The sequence below is a fragment of the Taudactylus pleione genome, unplaced genomic scaffold (assembly GCF_031769625.1).
Source record: "Taudactylus pleione unplaced genomic scaffold, aTauple2 ptg000244l, whole genome shotgun sequence".
NCBI lineage: Eukaryota > Metazoa > Chordata > Amphibia > Anura > Myobatrachidae > Taudactylus > Taudactylus pleione.
Window position 1 is genome coordinate 11,339,368 of NW_028284646.1, and position 14,600 is coordinate 11,353,967.

Consider the following 14,600-nt stretch of genomic DNA (forward strand, 5'->3'; position numbering starts at 1 on the left):
AGACTTCTCTGGGCTATCTGCATGGATTACAGTGTCGGGGCGTTTTACCTGAACCTCGAGGTCCCAAGTGAAATTCTATTTGTTAGGGGAGGGAGAATATTTTAAAGAATAATGCCATTAAAGTTCCTCTAGGAAGTAACCCATCTGTATTATTCTTGTAGTGGGAAGAAGTAAGTGGATATGACGATACATTAAACCCGATACGGACTTATCAGGTGTGTAATGTTCAGATGATGAATCAGAATAACTGGCTACGGACGCAGTTCATCCCTCGACAGAATGTACAGCGTGTCTATGTGGAGTTGAAGTTCACAGTGCGAGACTGTAATAGTCTTCCTAACATTCCAGGATCCTGCAAAGAGACGTTTAATTTATTTTACTACGAGTCTGATACAGACTCTGCATCTGCTAACAGTCCATTTTGGATGGAAAATCCATACATTAAGGTGGACACTATTGCACCAGATGAGACTTTCAAACGCCGTGACTCTGCCCGTGCTAACACCAAATTGCGGAGCTTTGGGCCCCTTTCTCGTGCTGGCTTTTACCTGGCGTTTCAGGACCTGGGTGCCTGTGTTTCTTTAATTTCATTGCGTGTTTTCTACAAGAAGTGTCCACGAACTTTAGCAGGATTTGCAAGTTTCCCAGAGACACTCACTGGTGCTGAACCCACCTCATTGGTCATTGCTCCTGGTGTCTGTGTGCCCAATGCCTTGGAAGTTTCTGTCCCTCTCAGACTATACTGCAATGGAGATGGGGATTGGATGGTACCTGTGGGATCCTGCACCTGTAAGCCTGGCTATGAAGCAGCCACAAAGGACACACAGTGCCAAGGTAATTCAGAGCGTGGATTTGTCAACATGTCTACTGGATGAAAGAGGATTGTTTTCAATGTTGCTGATCTGTACAAAGAAAATGCTTCAGAACTCCTTTCAAGTGGAAATATATTGCAAATGTTTACTACCTTTCCTCCATTCATGTGGCCTTCCTATATCTCATTTGTTAAACTTTAACCTTTTTTGTTTTTCTTTGCCAGCCTGTACCAGTAACACATACAAGCTAAATCAAGGGACAGGACCCTGCACTCCTTGTCCAGCAAACAGCGGAGCCAATTCTTCTGCCGCCACTGCGTGCTCCTGCCAGAATGGCTTCTACAGAGCCGACAACGAGTCCCCTGACAGGCCATGCACAAGTAAGAGGGCTTAGTGTGGAGAGAATATGGCCTAAAAACAGAATGAGTTGATGACAATAAATTGACTTGTTGTTCGTGTATAACCCTGCCAATTTATCTTCCTCTAACCTAGAGCCATATAGTGTCACTAATCGTATTTCACATGCATCTTCCATGGGCAGATTTTACGTTCACTTCTACTTCTAGAAATTTTCACCTTATTACAGGCTACCAATCAAATTGAAAGTACATTGTTACCTCTCCTCGGGTTATGATCCTTTCCATCGATAAATTATGCCTTAGTGTGGCACCTGTATATCTAGACTATGTACAGCTGTTACAAAAATGTATTTCACTTTACAATTTGCTCATATAACAGTGTTGTATGCTGCCATTTTAATCCATAAAGCTAAACACAAAGACCGATTATGATGAGGTGGGAGAAGGAAATGTGATGTCATGTGAAGGTAGAAGAGAATTATGTGAGGCCCTGAGTTATGGAGTGGTGTCTGATATACTTGCCACATGTAATCTCTTCTTACTTCCAGCTGTGCCTTCAGGACCACGACATGTGATTTCCAATGTGAACGAGACCTCTGTTATCCTAGAGTGGGGAGAACCTACCTTATTAGGCGGTCGAAATGATACTTCATACAATGTAATCTGTAAAAAGTGCTCGGAACGAATGTGCTCTCGCTGTGATGATAACGTTCAGTTTTGGCCACGTCAACTTGGGGTCAAGCAGCGACATGTCTCAGTCAGTCACCTCCAGGCCCATACGAAATACAGCTTTGAAATCCAGGCTATAAATGGAGTGTCGACCAAGAGCCCCCACATCCCAAATTATTATTCTGTAAATATAACAACCAACCAAGCAGGTGAGTGTGAGAGGATTGAAATATTGAGATAAGATCTAAAAAAAAGAATGTGATAGGGATACAATAAAAAGGTGATCAGAAGTGGAAATGGCATGGGAGGGTGTGAAATGCATATAAAACTGGGAATGGAAAGTGAATTGAATACACAGAATATGACTAGATTTTCTCTTTAGCTCCTTCATCGGTTCCTATTGTGCAATCTCTTGGAAGCTCAGCAAGTTCTCTCACTTTATCTTGGGTTCCCCCTGAAAGGCCCAATGGCATCATTTTGGATTATGAGATAAAGTATTATGCAAAGGTGAGCATCCCAAAGAGTCATTTAAGTCCTGTTTGTCAACTTTCAAGCTCATCCCAGATCTTTTCCTACTTTCAGGTTTCCCGTTGTTAAATGCTTGCATCTCTTTTTATGTGTATGTTGTGGCCACCTGCTGACTTCTGTGCCTTACATTTCCTTCCTTGCATTTGTCACTCCCAGGGTCACAGCGGTGCAGGAAACACAGTGACCAGTCAGCGCACCAGTGTGCGTATGGAGGGCTTATTTCCAGACACTGTTTATGTGGTCCAAGTACGTGCTCGTACAGTGGCTGGATATGGAGCTTACAGTGAGCCACGAGAGTTCCAGACCATAGCTGAGGATGGTGCGTACATTTCCCCCCCCCCCCCCATAAATCCTCTCTGAACCGTAAATCAATAATCAAGTAACCACACTAACGTTTGAGCAACCTTACTACTCTTTACTAGTGCTTGTTTGCCTGGTATGGGGTTTTGTTTTTTGATGATTTTCATTTTTTTTAAGCTGCTCCACTACGTTCAGTCAGGTCCTCTTATATATTCAGTTTATATTGTTAATTCGCCACAAACCACAATGTTTCACTAATGTCTGTGGCAACTCACTGGTGCATGATTCTGCATGATAACTTAAAGCTGGCCACAGACATAGCGATGTGCTCACGATCCAACTTCGTGCACGATGAAAACTCTCCTCAGCAGCTCTGCACACGATTTGGTGTTTGCAGTGTCCAATCTTCAAACGATCTATCGTGCAGCCAGACACTGCTCCAGTGCATTTGTATCCCAGATTGGCAGATCTGCCCTACAGCACGGCAGATCTGAAGATGCAATGTACGACCAGCGGGATGCGCATCATGATCGTGAGTGAGCACTTTTCTCACGATTTGGCCATATTTTACACGATCTGTCGTTCCAATGTGTCGGAATCGGCCAGATCGGGTAAAATATCGCTGTGTGTGTGGCCAGCATAAGTCCATATTTTACAATGCTAGTATCACTCTTACAGAGATTTTACACCCAAAATCTAATATTTATCCATGAGTCACATAATGAAAAACCATTCGCCTGCAGCCTTTCCCAGTGTTTTTTATAGAGAGCTGCGCCTCCCATGTTTTTGTCGTCTTAATTTGGCGCCTCTGACTTCACTCAACCTATTCTTACCCTTCAAGTGATTTTCCTATTCTCAAATATGACTCCCAGCATGTACATTAGATCTGCTGCTCTTATATTTTCCTCCATCCGCTGATTGTGGTTTCCCCTTTCACCTCTCAATTCCATTATTTACCCTTTCACAAACGGTCCTTACTTCTGGTGTCCCCTCTGCCCACAGATCCCATACCTTCTATCCCTGTAATTTCTCACTTCTTTTTATCCTGTGCCCACTGATCCCTCATCTCCCCTCCCATTTTTTTCCTTCCCTATTCTCCCCCGCCCCACAGGGGATCGGAGCAGTCTTCAGGAGCAGGTCCCGATGGTGGTTGGCTCTGTGACAGCTGGGCTGATTTTTATAATTGCAGTGGTCGTTATTGTAATTGTTTGTTTCAGGTGAGTGATATGTTGGGGTCTGAGAAGTGATAACGGTTTAAGTAAACTGGGTGTGGCAGAGCTTTGCAAACTGCATTGCTGTTTGTGTAGATAGTGTTCAGAACTTTGACAGAACTTTGTGATCCCTTATGCAGCAGAAAGCAGAGAAATGATCCGGAATCTGAGTACACCGAAAAACTGCAACAATACAGTGAGTATAGTTTAGTGGCACGGCTGATATAGATCTTTCTGATAGCGTGACTGTTGTATGAAGTGACTTTCACCCAGTGCCTTTCATTTTAACCTGTGATTTTTGCATCTCCCTTTCTGTTTTCATCATTATGAGTGTCTGACTGGTCATAACATGTGATGACCTACAGTACCTTCTGCTAGTTACAGCTGACTTGCTTGTTCTGGATGGCTGCTCATTGTCTATTCTCACTTTGCATTGCTTAGCAATTTGTGATTAGCATCCTGTGGAGTTCAGTAGTTATTGGCAGATGCTAAAACTACTTTGCTAGTTGTATCTCTCTGTGCTTGTAAATAACCTGCATCTGCTGTCTATATTTTTTCATTACACTTGTACCTGCTCTTGTTAAACTTGGCTTTCTTTTAATCTTATTTAATGTCTGCTGTATTATAGCATATCAAAAATAGCATAGGATGGTGATGGCTTCTGTTTTTGTGTAGTATATCTCATGAAAACTAGACTGTCTCACACACACACGCACACGCGCGCGCGCGCGTGCACACACACACACACACACACACACTTATAGGCATTTCACAGTATGATTTTCTGTTTGACTTTCCTGATGTTTTTAAACCTAAAATAGAAGTTGTCACCAAATTTATTAAAGGATCTCCTAACATTCACAGATGTATGTATAGAGGTAGCCTCGTGCATGGACTGATTGCAAAGACATTGGATCTATTGAGTATTTGGATCAGATCAGGCCTTTTGGCTAGTGTTCAAACAGGCAGATGTTCTTGTTTTGTGGCCACCCAATACTTCCTATGCAGGGACAGAGCATTTTCCATGCAGCTGAGTCTATCCTCTGCTATGTGAGATTCTAAAGGTAGAGAGAAAAATATATCACCAGCAATTTCCTTAAACAACAGTGAAAAATAATCTTTCCTATGAATAGTTTTATGTGAAAGATCCTGAAAGGACTACATACATTTGTAAATGTTGCTAGTATTTATATATTTTTAGGCTTGGTGGTCTTTAAATATTGCCTACATCAGAGGTAGAAAACCTATGGCACTCCAGCTACTGTGGAACTACACATCCCAGCATGCCCTGCCACAGTTTTGCTGTTAGGGCATGCCAAAACCATGGCAGCGCATACTGGGATGTGTAGTTCCACAACAACTGGTGTGCCACAGACTGCCTACGTTCTGTGTGTTAAATGGTAAGGAATCCTAGACCAGCCCTCATTACAGTGGTCAGAAGTTGTGAAAGACATGGTTCCAGCAGTGCACTTTCTATAGGACTTTCCACAGTGTCTAGAAGTCTGTTTTGTTATAATGGTAACACAGCAATTAGCCTTTGTATGTTACTTTCCTGCACAATGCATGATTGCTAGTATATGCTTTTTTGTGAATGTATTGCTATCTGTACATTGTGTCATGTTAAACATAACCTTTAATTGCCACTCAATGGTACAGTCCAGTTCAATTACTTTACCCCTGATAGTAGTAATTGTTTTACCTCACTTTGAGCACCAGGTTTTCATCTGACATATGTACCATGAATACATGTAGATTGTTCAGTTTGAATACACCACAGTCCACAGTTTGCACAAAAAGGTTTTGTTGGGAAATTAAATCTATACTTTCTATGTCTTCTTCATTGTGGCGAATATAATAATACTATAAACCAGGCATTGCTCACATTTTGCGTTGATCACTACATGAAAACCTGGCGGGAAAAATAAATTGGGACAAACATATTAAATGCATAAATTTTTTTATTTTTTTTGTAAATTCTCAGTCCACAAGAATAGATTAACCAGATAAGGGGGTATAAATCTCTCCCTTTGTAACACAGATGACTTCTTTCATTCTAAAGTCTTCATTGGACAATGGGAGCAAGTCTGCCTGTCTACGGCAAACACCTCTGTCTGGTTTACTTAATAGATGGCCCTTGGTGTAAATCTAGGGCAAAATTACAATAGCAGATTCATGTTTTATTCAATGTAAGTTTATTGTGATGGTTTTATAAATAAGCGGAAAAAAATAATATACAATTTTATATATAATTTTTATATTCTATATAACTCTTTATTAATTGAGTTGGATATTATTTATAAAAAAAAAAATATTTTTTTTTTGTACATGGTTTACTAATGAGACCTTGAGTGTCTTTTCTGGATGATTTTGTAGTTCTACTTATTAAAGAGAGTGTGGAGTGACAAAGGTACTTGATACTTCTTGTTCTCACAGTGGTTCCTGGCATGAAGCTTTACATTGATCCGTTTACTTATGAGGATCCTAATGAAGCTGTGCGAGACTTTGCTAAAGAAATTGACATTTCGTGTGTGAAGATTGAAGAAGTGATTGGTGCAGGTTTGTCTCCTAAAAACATTCACTGCATATCCGTTAGAGTCAGATGCTTCTAGTTTTTCACTTAATGATGCAGGGAAGGATTTAGAAGTGCAGAGTGCAGACGTAAGGTTATCGTGAATATATTAGGTGAAATGTGATCTGTTACACTGCAGAAAAGAATGGGCAGATTGATTTCTTATCTACTCATTTCTAGGTGAGTTTGGGGAGGTTTGTCGTGGAAGATTGAAACAGGCTGGACGCCGGGAACAGCTGGTGGCAATCAAGACTCTGAAAGCAGGTTATACAGAACAGCAAAGACGTGACTTTCTGGGTGAAGCAAGCATTATGGGACAGTTCGATCATCCAAACATCATACGACTAGAAGGCGTTGTAACCAGGAGTCGACCAGTGATGATCCTAACAGAGTTTATGGAGAACGGAGCACTTGATTCTTTCCTAAGGGTGAATTATTAGCAATACATGCATATAGCAGGAGTGCTGAACACTAATTTCCCAAATAAAATTGTATACTGGGCTAGCAAACAGACAGTGTGCATGGTTCAGTATGTGGGGACTAAAAAATCTGCCATGGGATCTTTAAGGTTAAAGTCCTAGCATGATCAGAGAACACATTTATTTTCTTCCCTGATAAAACGTCTGTAAAACTAATCACTTCCATTATACTGTGTTTGGGAGTCACAGTAACGTGTCTTAATTTAACAAGATAAATAGTGACAGGTATAATCTGTCTGTGCAGTCTGCAGAGTAAAGCTACACTTGCCTGGTTATGGGGGAACTACACTGCTTTTAGGTGAATGTAGTCCTTCTTTTTATGCGCACATGCTGTGTTAAACAAGAGTGCAATTATGTTTATTAAAGCTTGTATCAGGTCTCAAAATGGAGGTTGTACAGCCATGTAATAGGATCCCCTCCCCCCGCACATGCGATGTTCAGTCACACACAGTGCAAAGTGCCGATGGAGGCGAAGAGAGCCTGTACAGCCATATAATAGGATCCCCTCCCCCCGCACATGCGATGTTCAGTCACACACAGTGCAAAGTGCCGATGGAGGCGAAGAGAGCCTGTACAGCCATATAATAGGATCCCCTCCCCCCGCACATGCGATGTTCAGTCACACACAGTGCAAAGTGCCGATGGAGGCGAAGAGAGCCTGTACAGCCATATAATAGGATCCCCTCCCCCCGCACATGCGATGTTCAGTCACACACAGTGCAAAGTGCCGATGGAGGCGAAGAGAGCCTGTACAGCCATATAATAGGATCCCCTCCCCCCGCACATGCGATGTTCAGTCACACACAGTGCAAAGTGCCGATGGAGGCGAAGAGAGCCTGTACAGCCATATAATAGGATCCCCTCCCCCCGCACATGCGATGTTCAGTCACACACAGTGCAAAGTGCCGATGGAGGCGAAGAGAGCCTGTACAGCCATATAATAGGATCCCCTCCCCCCGCACATGCGATGTTCAGGCACACACAGTGCAAAGTGCCGATGGAGGCGAAGAGAGCCTGTACAGCCATATAATAGGATCCCCTCCCCCCGCACATGCGATGTTCAGTCACACACAGTGCAAAGTGCCGATGGAGGCGAAGAGAGCCTGTACAGCCATATAATAGGATCCCCTCCCCCCGCACATGCGATGTTCAGTCACACACAGTGCAAAGTGCCGATGGAGGCGAAGAGAGCCTGTACAGCCATATAATAGGACAAGGTTGTCTTTGTTGACAACTTGTTGATTATATTATAAAGGACCCTTAAGCAAAATAAATAAATAAAAGAAAAAATCTTATAAATGCTACTGATCAAATAAATATAATCAGAAATATTTGTAGTAGTTTCTGGAAAGTGATAAAATGTCTAACCCCCTCTAAGTAAAATAAAAGCACTCAAGGTTGTCTGGACTTCACAACAGTGAGTGAGTTTTGTTTCAGCAAGTCAAATTTTTCACATGATTGTCCATGAAGAATCACATTGTAAAATGAAATGCAAATTATTTATTTTTTATAGGGGGGTTTTTGGGGATAATCTCCCACTTGAGCATCTATTCATATATAAAAATGAATATATCTTGTAGCATTTGCATTATTAGGACATGATTGGCTGAACATATGTAGTGACATAATATAAAAAGCTACCATACTCCAATTTGGCAAGACATGTATCTGGGTAGTTTTTCACATAAAATGTTGGAAAAAGTCATATAAAGGAAATCCATTGAAATGTATTTGAGAATAATGAGACTTAAAAGGGGGTAGCCTAAGTTTGGGAAGGGGTAAAATTGATGTTAGCCAAAGTTTATAGGTGAGATTTAGTTGTCCAGCAATAAATGCATTCTTCTATAATGTGTGAATTCTTTCTTTCTGATTAGATGAATGATGGACAGTTCACAGTGATCCAGCTAGTGGGAATACTACGTGGCATTGCATCAGGAATGAAGTACTTGGCAGAGATGAACTATGTTCATCGTGATCTTGCTGCCCGTAATATTCTGGTGAACAGCAACCTTGTCTGTAAGGTGTCTGACTTTGGTCTGTCCAGGTTCCTGGAGAACAGCCGATCTGATCCCACTTACACCAGCTCTTTGGTAAGAAATTTTTGTGACCGAATTGAGGTGGACGTAGGTCCCATTGTGAAAAAGAACATGATGTGGGTGATTGTGATTTCTAGTCTTGGGACCTAAAGGACTAGAGAAGTGAGGGTGTGTGTGTGTGTAGAAAAACTTTGCAGAGCTGTATTTACAGATGTATCCTCAATACGCAAAGCAGCGCAAAGAGCCTGGCATGAGTGAGCCATCAGCTCCTGTACAAATCTGCTCCTGTCGGGCATTTCTCTTTTTTTTTATTTTTTTACTGAAAATGCTTCTAAGTTGCAATGCGACTATGATGCACCAGAAGACTGCTAATTAATTTGATATACAAGTGTCGCATATCTGTGTGCGACTAAGTCTGGAAACGGGATTTGGCGTTGAAAGAAATCTGCAGCTGCTGCATCATAGTCTTTGAATCCGCATACAAAGTGCTAAGTCGCACGCAGATATACAAGTGTCACATCTCAAATCAGCAGAGTCTCCTGGTGCGATGCGACTAAGACGCATTTTCGGGCAAAACAAGACGCCTGGTCCTAGCAGAGTCTCAAGGGATCTCGTACGTAGAGATGGGCAATTTGGCGCAACTGCAGCATGGGAGATTATTTATCATTGCTTACTCTAAATGTATGTATGCAACCACATTTTGCTCTGTGCTACCATTTTCCATAAACCATTGCAATTGTTGTTTATCTTCCCCCTTGAGTGCCAATTTGCATATTTTTGCATTATGGTCTTTTTCGGTTTCTGAACGGCTTTGTATCTGGACAGTGTCCAGTACCCTAATAAAACCTAAATACACTGGACCAAATTTCATCCTTTGTGTCACTATAGCTACATAATCAAAATAGTAAGTATATTTGTTGAACTTACAAGATCCCTGTCAGCATGCTGAGAATCCTGGGACGACATCACCACTCACATGGGCAATAAAGTAAATGTGATTAAACATTTCCATTAGCTTCTCTGCCTGGCACTTTGCTTCCAGGTCTGTTGCTGTATCCATTTTACTTTGTTTTTTTCTGTACCATTTAATTTTCAGTTTACTTATGTTTTTATTTAATGATGCCAAAGCAGTACATACTTTTTGTGTCACTACTGGTATAGTGGTGGCACATTTGCTATTTGAGAATTACTACACACTGCTATTGTGTTGTGTGGAATACAGTCATTCACCTCACAATGGGGCCTCTTGTACATGGGAAGAGCTATAGGTATGGTGTTGGAGAATCATGATCACATACAAAGAGTTTCGCTGGTCCTGCACATAAAAAGGGACTACAGATCACCTTTGTTTATTATGATGGCTGGGAATTCCTTTAATGGCTTGTTATTTGTAGGCAATGGTGATTGGCAAGGAATGCCATGTGACTCCAATAGAAGACTTTCGGAGCACTGTGCCACGAGAAAATAATCTGGAAGGCTTCTACTGGATACCTAAAATTGTAGAAAATTCTGCATAATGGTCTGGGCAGCAGTGAAGGCACTGCACATTCTCAAGATCAGTTCTGTTTGCAAAACTGGTGTAGAATTGCCTATTTCAGAGGTTCCCAAACAGTCCTCAAGGCTCCCCAACAGTTCAGGTTTTAGCACAGGTGACTTAATTAGTACCTCAGTCAATTTGATTTAACCACTTGTGTTCAACCATGGATATCTTTAAGATCTGAACTGTCGGGGTGTCTTAGGACCGCGAGTGAACTTCTTGACTATTTCACTGTTGTAAGCTACTAAGTTTTCCCCCACAGACTCCTCTATCACAACAACAAATTAAAGTTGTGTATCTTTTTCTAAACAGGGAGGGAAAATTCCTATTCGCTGGACTGCCCCAGAAGCCATTTCTTATCGAAAGTTCACATCTGCAAGTGATGTTTGGAGTTATGGTATTGTCATGTGGGAAGTGATGTCGTATGGTGAGCGACCATATTGGGACATGTCAAATCAAGATGTAAGTGGAGCCCTGGTAAAGCTGCCTTATCAGTAACAAAGCTGATCTAGGAACTGAACTGGGTATAAAACTGCAGAGAACCTATAGGCAAATGTAAACCTGTTGCCTCTTTGTAGGTAATTAATGCTGTGGAGCAGGACTATCGTCTGCCACCTCCTATGGATTGCCCATCTGCTCTGCACCAACTCATGCTCGACTGCTGGCTCCGTGATCGCAATGTAAGGCCCAAATTTTCACAGATTGTCAGCTCTTTGGACAAGTTAATACGCAATGCAGCAAGTCTGAAAGTTACCAGTCCAGCACAAGCAGGGTTAGTCTGCATACATCATTTATACACTATAGATGTTCTATCTATACTATACCTGTCTCTTGGCATCTGTCTTTTGTTGGAAACTCCCTTCCTCCTTGTCATTCTTCACTGTAAACGTTTTATTTTTTATTTTTACTCTGATCCTGTTTTTTCATATTGTGTCTCACATTGGGCTTACGTTGTGTTATTTCTGCCAGTGTTTCCCAACAGCTTCTAGACCGTACCGTCCCAGATTACACAACGTTTCCTACTGTTGGTGATTGGTTGGAAGCCATCAAGATGGGCCAGTATCAGGAGAAATTTCTGAGTGCTGGATTTACCTCTTTCCATTTGGTGGCACAAATGACTGCTGAGTAAGTAGGTCAGATGGAGATGGGCAGCAAGATAATAAAGCTATTTTACTAAGAAAGGTTACATCCTTGTTTCAGCTAAGAATATTCTATGTGGCTTGAAGATTTGTTTGAACTTGTAAATCTAAATTTCTCTCTTTTTAGGGATTTACTCCGTATCGGGGTGACACTCGCTGGTCATCAAAAGAAGCTTCTCCATAGTGTCCAAGACATGAGGCTGCAAATGAGCCAAACTCTTCCAGTTCAGGTGTGAGATCACTACACCACGGGACAAAGCTCTTCATATTGAAGAAATAATATGGACTTCAAAGGGCTCTACGGGAGCTCAAGGGCGCACAAGACAACCTGGATAGTGAGGTTTTGAGTGGAATCAGTCCCTTTGCACAAAAGAACTCTCAGCCCTCTGCTTGCCGATTACTTGCACTTCATTGTGATCTGCTGCTGTAGGCAGGATAGATTGTATATTACAGCCCTACTTCTGTTTTTTTTGATAGGGGCATCAGTCTCAATGGGTTTATGTGAATGATGTGTGCAAGAGATTGAAAAGCGTGAATGTGAAGAATGTGTAATTATGAACAGTGTAGGCGTAAGTAGAGGGTCCCACGAGAGTACAAGAAAGGCAATATATTTAAAGTGTCTTCCACTTACTTCAAAACCTCTATAACAATAATAAAGGTGCAGGGTTGCAGAGCTAGCTATTTTCTTTTTTTTATTCTGTATGTACCTACAGCAGACGTCCATAATCCCCACTTCTTTCCTCTTTTAATTATTTTTTTTTTTTTTTATGTTTTATACCTGCATGCAGAATATAGTGTGTCCACATCCTACAGGCGTGAGATTGTACAGAGACCTTTCTGTGTGAGTTCCTGTGATTTTTACCTCTCGGCCCATCGTTATTAATCTGATTTTAACTAATACTTGGCACCAAGTTTTATCTAATAGGGGCCATTTTGTCTATTCAGAAACTCATGTGCCTCGTAGATGAGGCATTTGCGCTGTAAAACCCTGTCACTTATTGTTTTCTTATTCGCTATGTCGCCTCCCCTTTTCCCTTCCTACTTATTCCTTCTTTGTTGGAATCTCCCATCTTAATCTCGCTTATACCACCACACACACAAGCATGTTGCTGTTTTTGTTTCTGTTTTTTTAACACCTTCCTTTTATTCTCTTACTACCTTTTTTTTTTTTTCGCCCCACCTGACCTCCTGCAGCCATGTTACGGTCTTTATTTTGTGAGTGTACTCACACTTTCAATGATACGAGGATGTATTCAAAGTGGAAAATGTCATCATAACTTTGCATTTTATAATTGTTTTTTTTTTTAAGAAATACTTTTTCAATTAAATTATTTAAGGAAAAAAAATTAGCATCATGGTTTTTTTTTTTCTTATGTGTCTGAACTGAAAATGTATGTTTTGTTGTGGAAAAAGTTTTATAGTAACCCCTGTCTATTTCCAATGTCTTTATGTAGCAACTAAACCCTGACATTTTTACTTTATACGTGTAATTTTCTTCACATAAGAATGAAACTTAGTAAGTCAGTAGGAAATGATGCTGTCACAGAGTCCCTTTCTGGTCCATATACAGTACTCGCTAATTCTGAATTGGCTGCCTAAAAATGTCTGCCTCCACAGTGTATGTGTGACGGGTGCGCCTTAAAGAAAACCCATTTTTGTCAGACACTACTTTGTATTTTAACCAGAAGCCTACAACAGCTATGACAGGTTTCACTGCTGCATGTGTGAGGTCAAAGAAAGGTTGTGTTTAATACATACATTAATTCAAATCTGGACAAGTTTCAATGAATCAGACAAGTGATTTCAGTATTTTGCATGTTGGGAACATGCACTTCTTAAGAGCACTGTTAGATTCAATTACTCCTGTCAGAAGAAGATTTGAGCACTGTATTGTTGACAAGCTTGTCTCAGAAAGGAGTGTTTTTGTTTTTTTTTAGTTGCACAGCCAATAAGGTAAAGCTGTCAACTGACTGTGAAAGACTTTACACTGGGATACTGGCCAAAACACTTCATGATGTTATATGGCGGATAGGGGAGTGGGAATATAAACACAATGGTAGATCACTAAATTCCGCCCAAGGTTTGGGAGAAGTTTATAGGCTGCATATATTGAGAATATTTTTAAGCTTTTCTTAATTCTGATGTTACTGTATTTGATCGACTGAAAACATTTTTACAATTTCACCTTCCATTTACAAAGGAAATTACTTTTAAAGTAATAAAAAAAAGATAAAAATAACTTTTGATTATTCATTTGAAATGTACTAGTTGCACAGTTACATTCCTATTAGTAGGAAATGTGATGGCTTTTTATGGGAATGAGGTCAGAATGCTGACCGCTGGGATTCCGGCGGTCAGAATACCTGCGTCTGCATCCTGACCGCCGAAATCCCGAAGGTAAGTACTGGGGTTAGGGGGGAGGGGGGGGTGAGAGGTTAGGGTTATGCTGCGGGGATGGTTAGGTTTAGGCACTGGGGGGAGGTTAGGTTTAGGCATCGGGGAGGGGTAGGGTTAGGCTTACCTGGGCGTCGGCATTCTAACCTGGTCGGGATGCCAGCGTTGGTATTCTGACTGCCGGGATTCCATACACAACCCCTTATTATGAGACCAGCACCTTTTATTTGTCTGATGTGAAGTCTAATGATATACAATGTGCCAAAGGAAGTTGGAAAAACATATCCAATAGTGCGCACATATAAGATCTCTATTTCAGACGCCATTATCTTCTTTTTTTTGTTGTTGTTTTTTTTAAGGTGTATAAATGATGGTGTTCAAATAAAGCAGTGTTTTTTTTGTTCTCGTTATAAAAACTTCTCCCTGTCTGCTTTTATATTTGTAACATATCCACCAATATTTCTTTTTGATATCCGCCAATGAAAAGCCTGCTAAAGCTTTTACATATAAGGACTATCAGCAATCTGCAGGTAGCAAAGTCCCAAAAGGACTGTAACTTATAGTTGC

At 41.0% G+C, this 14,600-nt stretch overlaps 1 protein-coding gene across 1 annotated transcript in view; it reads left to right on the forward strand.

The window, feature by feature from the left end:
- The window catches only part of EPHB3 (EPH receptor B3), a 44,232-nt gene extending 30,930 nt beyond the window's left edge, over nucleotides 1-13,302 (forward strand). Inside the window, exons 3-16 of the mRNA XM_088479700.1 lie at nucleotides 162-834; nucleotides 1,037-1,192; nucleotides 1,720-2,049; nucleotides 2,223-2,347; nucleotides 2,525-2,687; nucleotides 3,780-3,885; nucleotides 4,020-4,075; nucleotides 6,313-6,435; nucleotides 6,629-6,876; nucleotides 8,802-9,017; nucleotides 10,813-10,962; nucleotides 11,079-11,272; nucleotides 11,470-11,625; nucleotides 11,767-13,302. Coding sequence (XP_088335826.1) covers nucleotides 162-834; nucleotides 1,037-1,192; nucleotides 1,720-2,049; nucleotides 2,223-2,347; nucleotides 2,525-2,687; nucleotides 3,780-3,885; nucleotides 4,020-4,075; nucleotides 6,313-6,435; nucleotides 6,629-6,876; nucleotides 8,802-9,017; nucleotides 10,813-10,962; nucleotides 11,079-11,272; nucleotides 11,470-11,625; nucleotides 11,767-11,875 — 2,805 coding nt within the window. The 3' untranslated portion in view covers nucleotides 11,876-13,302. The remainder of the gene's footprint in view (nucleotides 1-161; nucleotides 835-1,036; nucleotides 1,193-1,719; nucleotides 2,050-2,222; nucleotides 2,348-2,524; nucleotides 2,688-3,779; nucleotides 3,886-4,019; nucleotides 4,076-6,312; nucleotides 6,436-6,628; nucleotides 6,877-8,801; nucleotides 9,018-10,812; nucleotides 10,963-11,078; nucleotides 11,273-11,469; nucleotides 11,626-11,766) is intronic.
- Nucleotides 13,303-14,600: the final 1,298 nt, after the last annotated feature.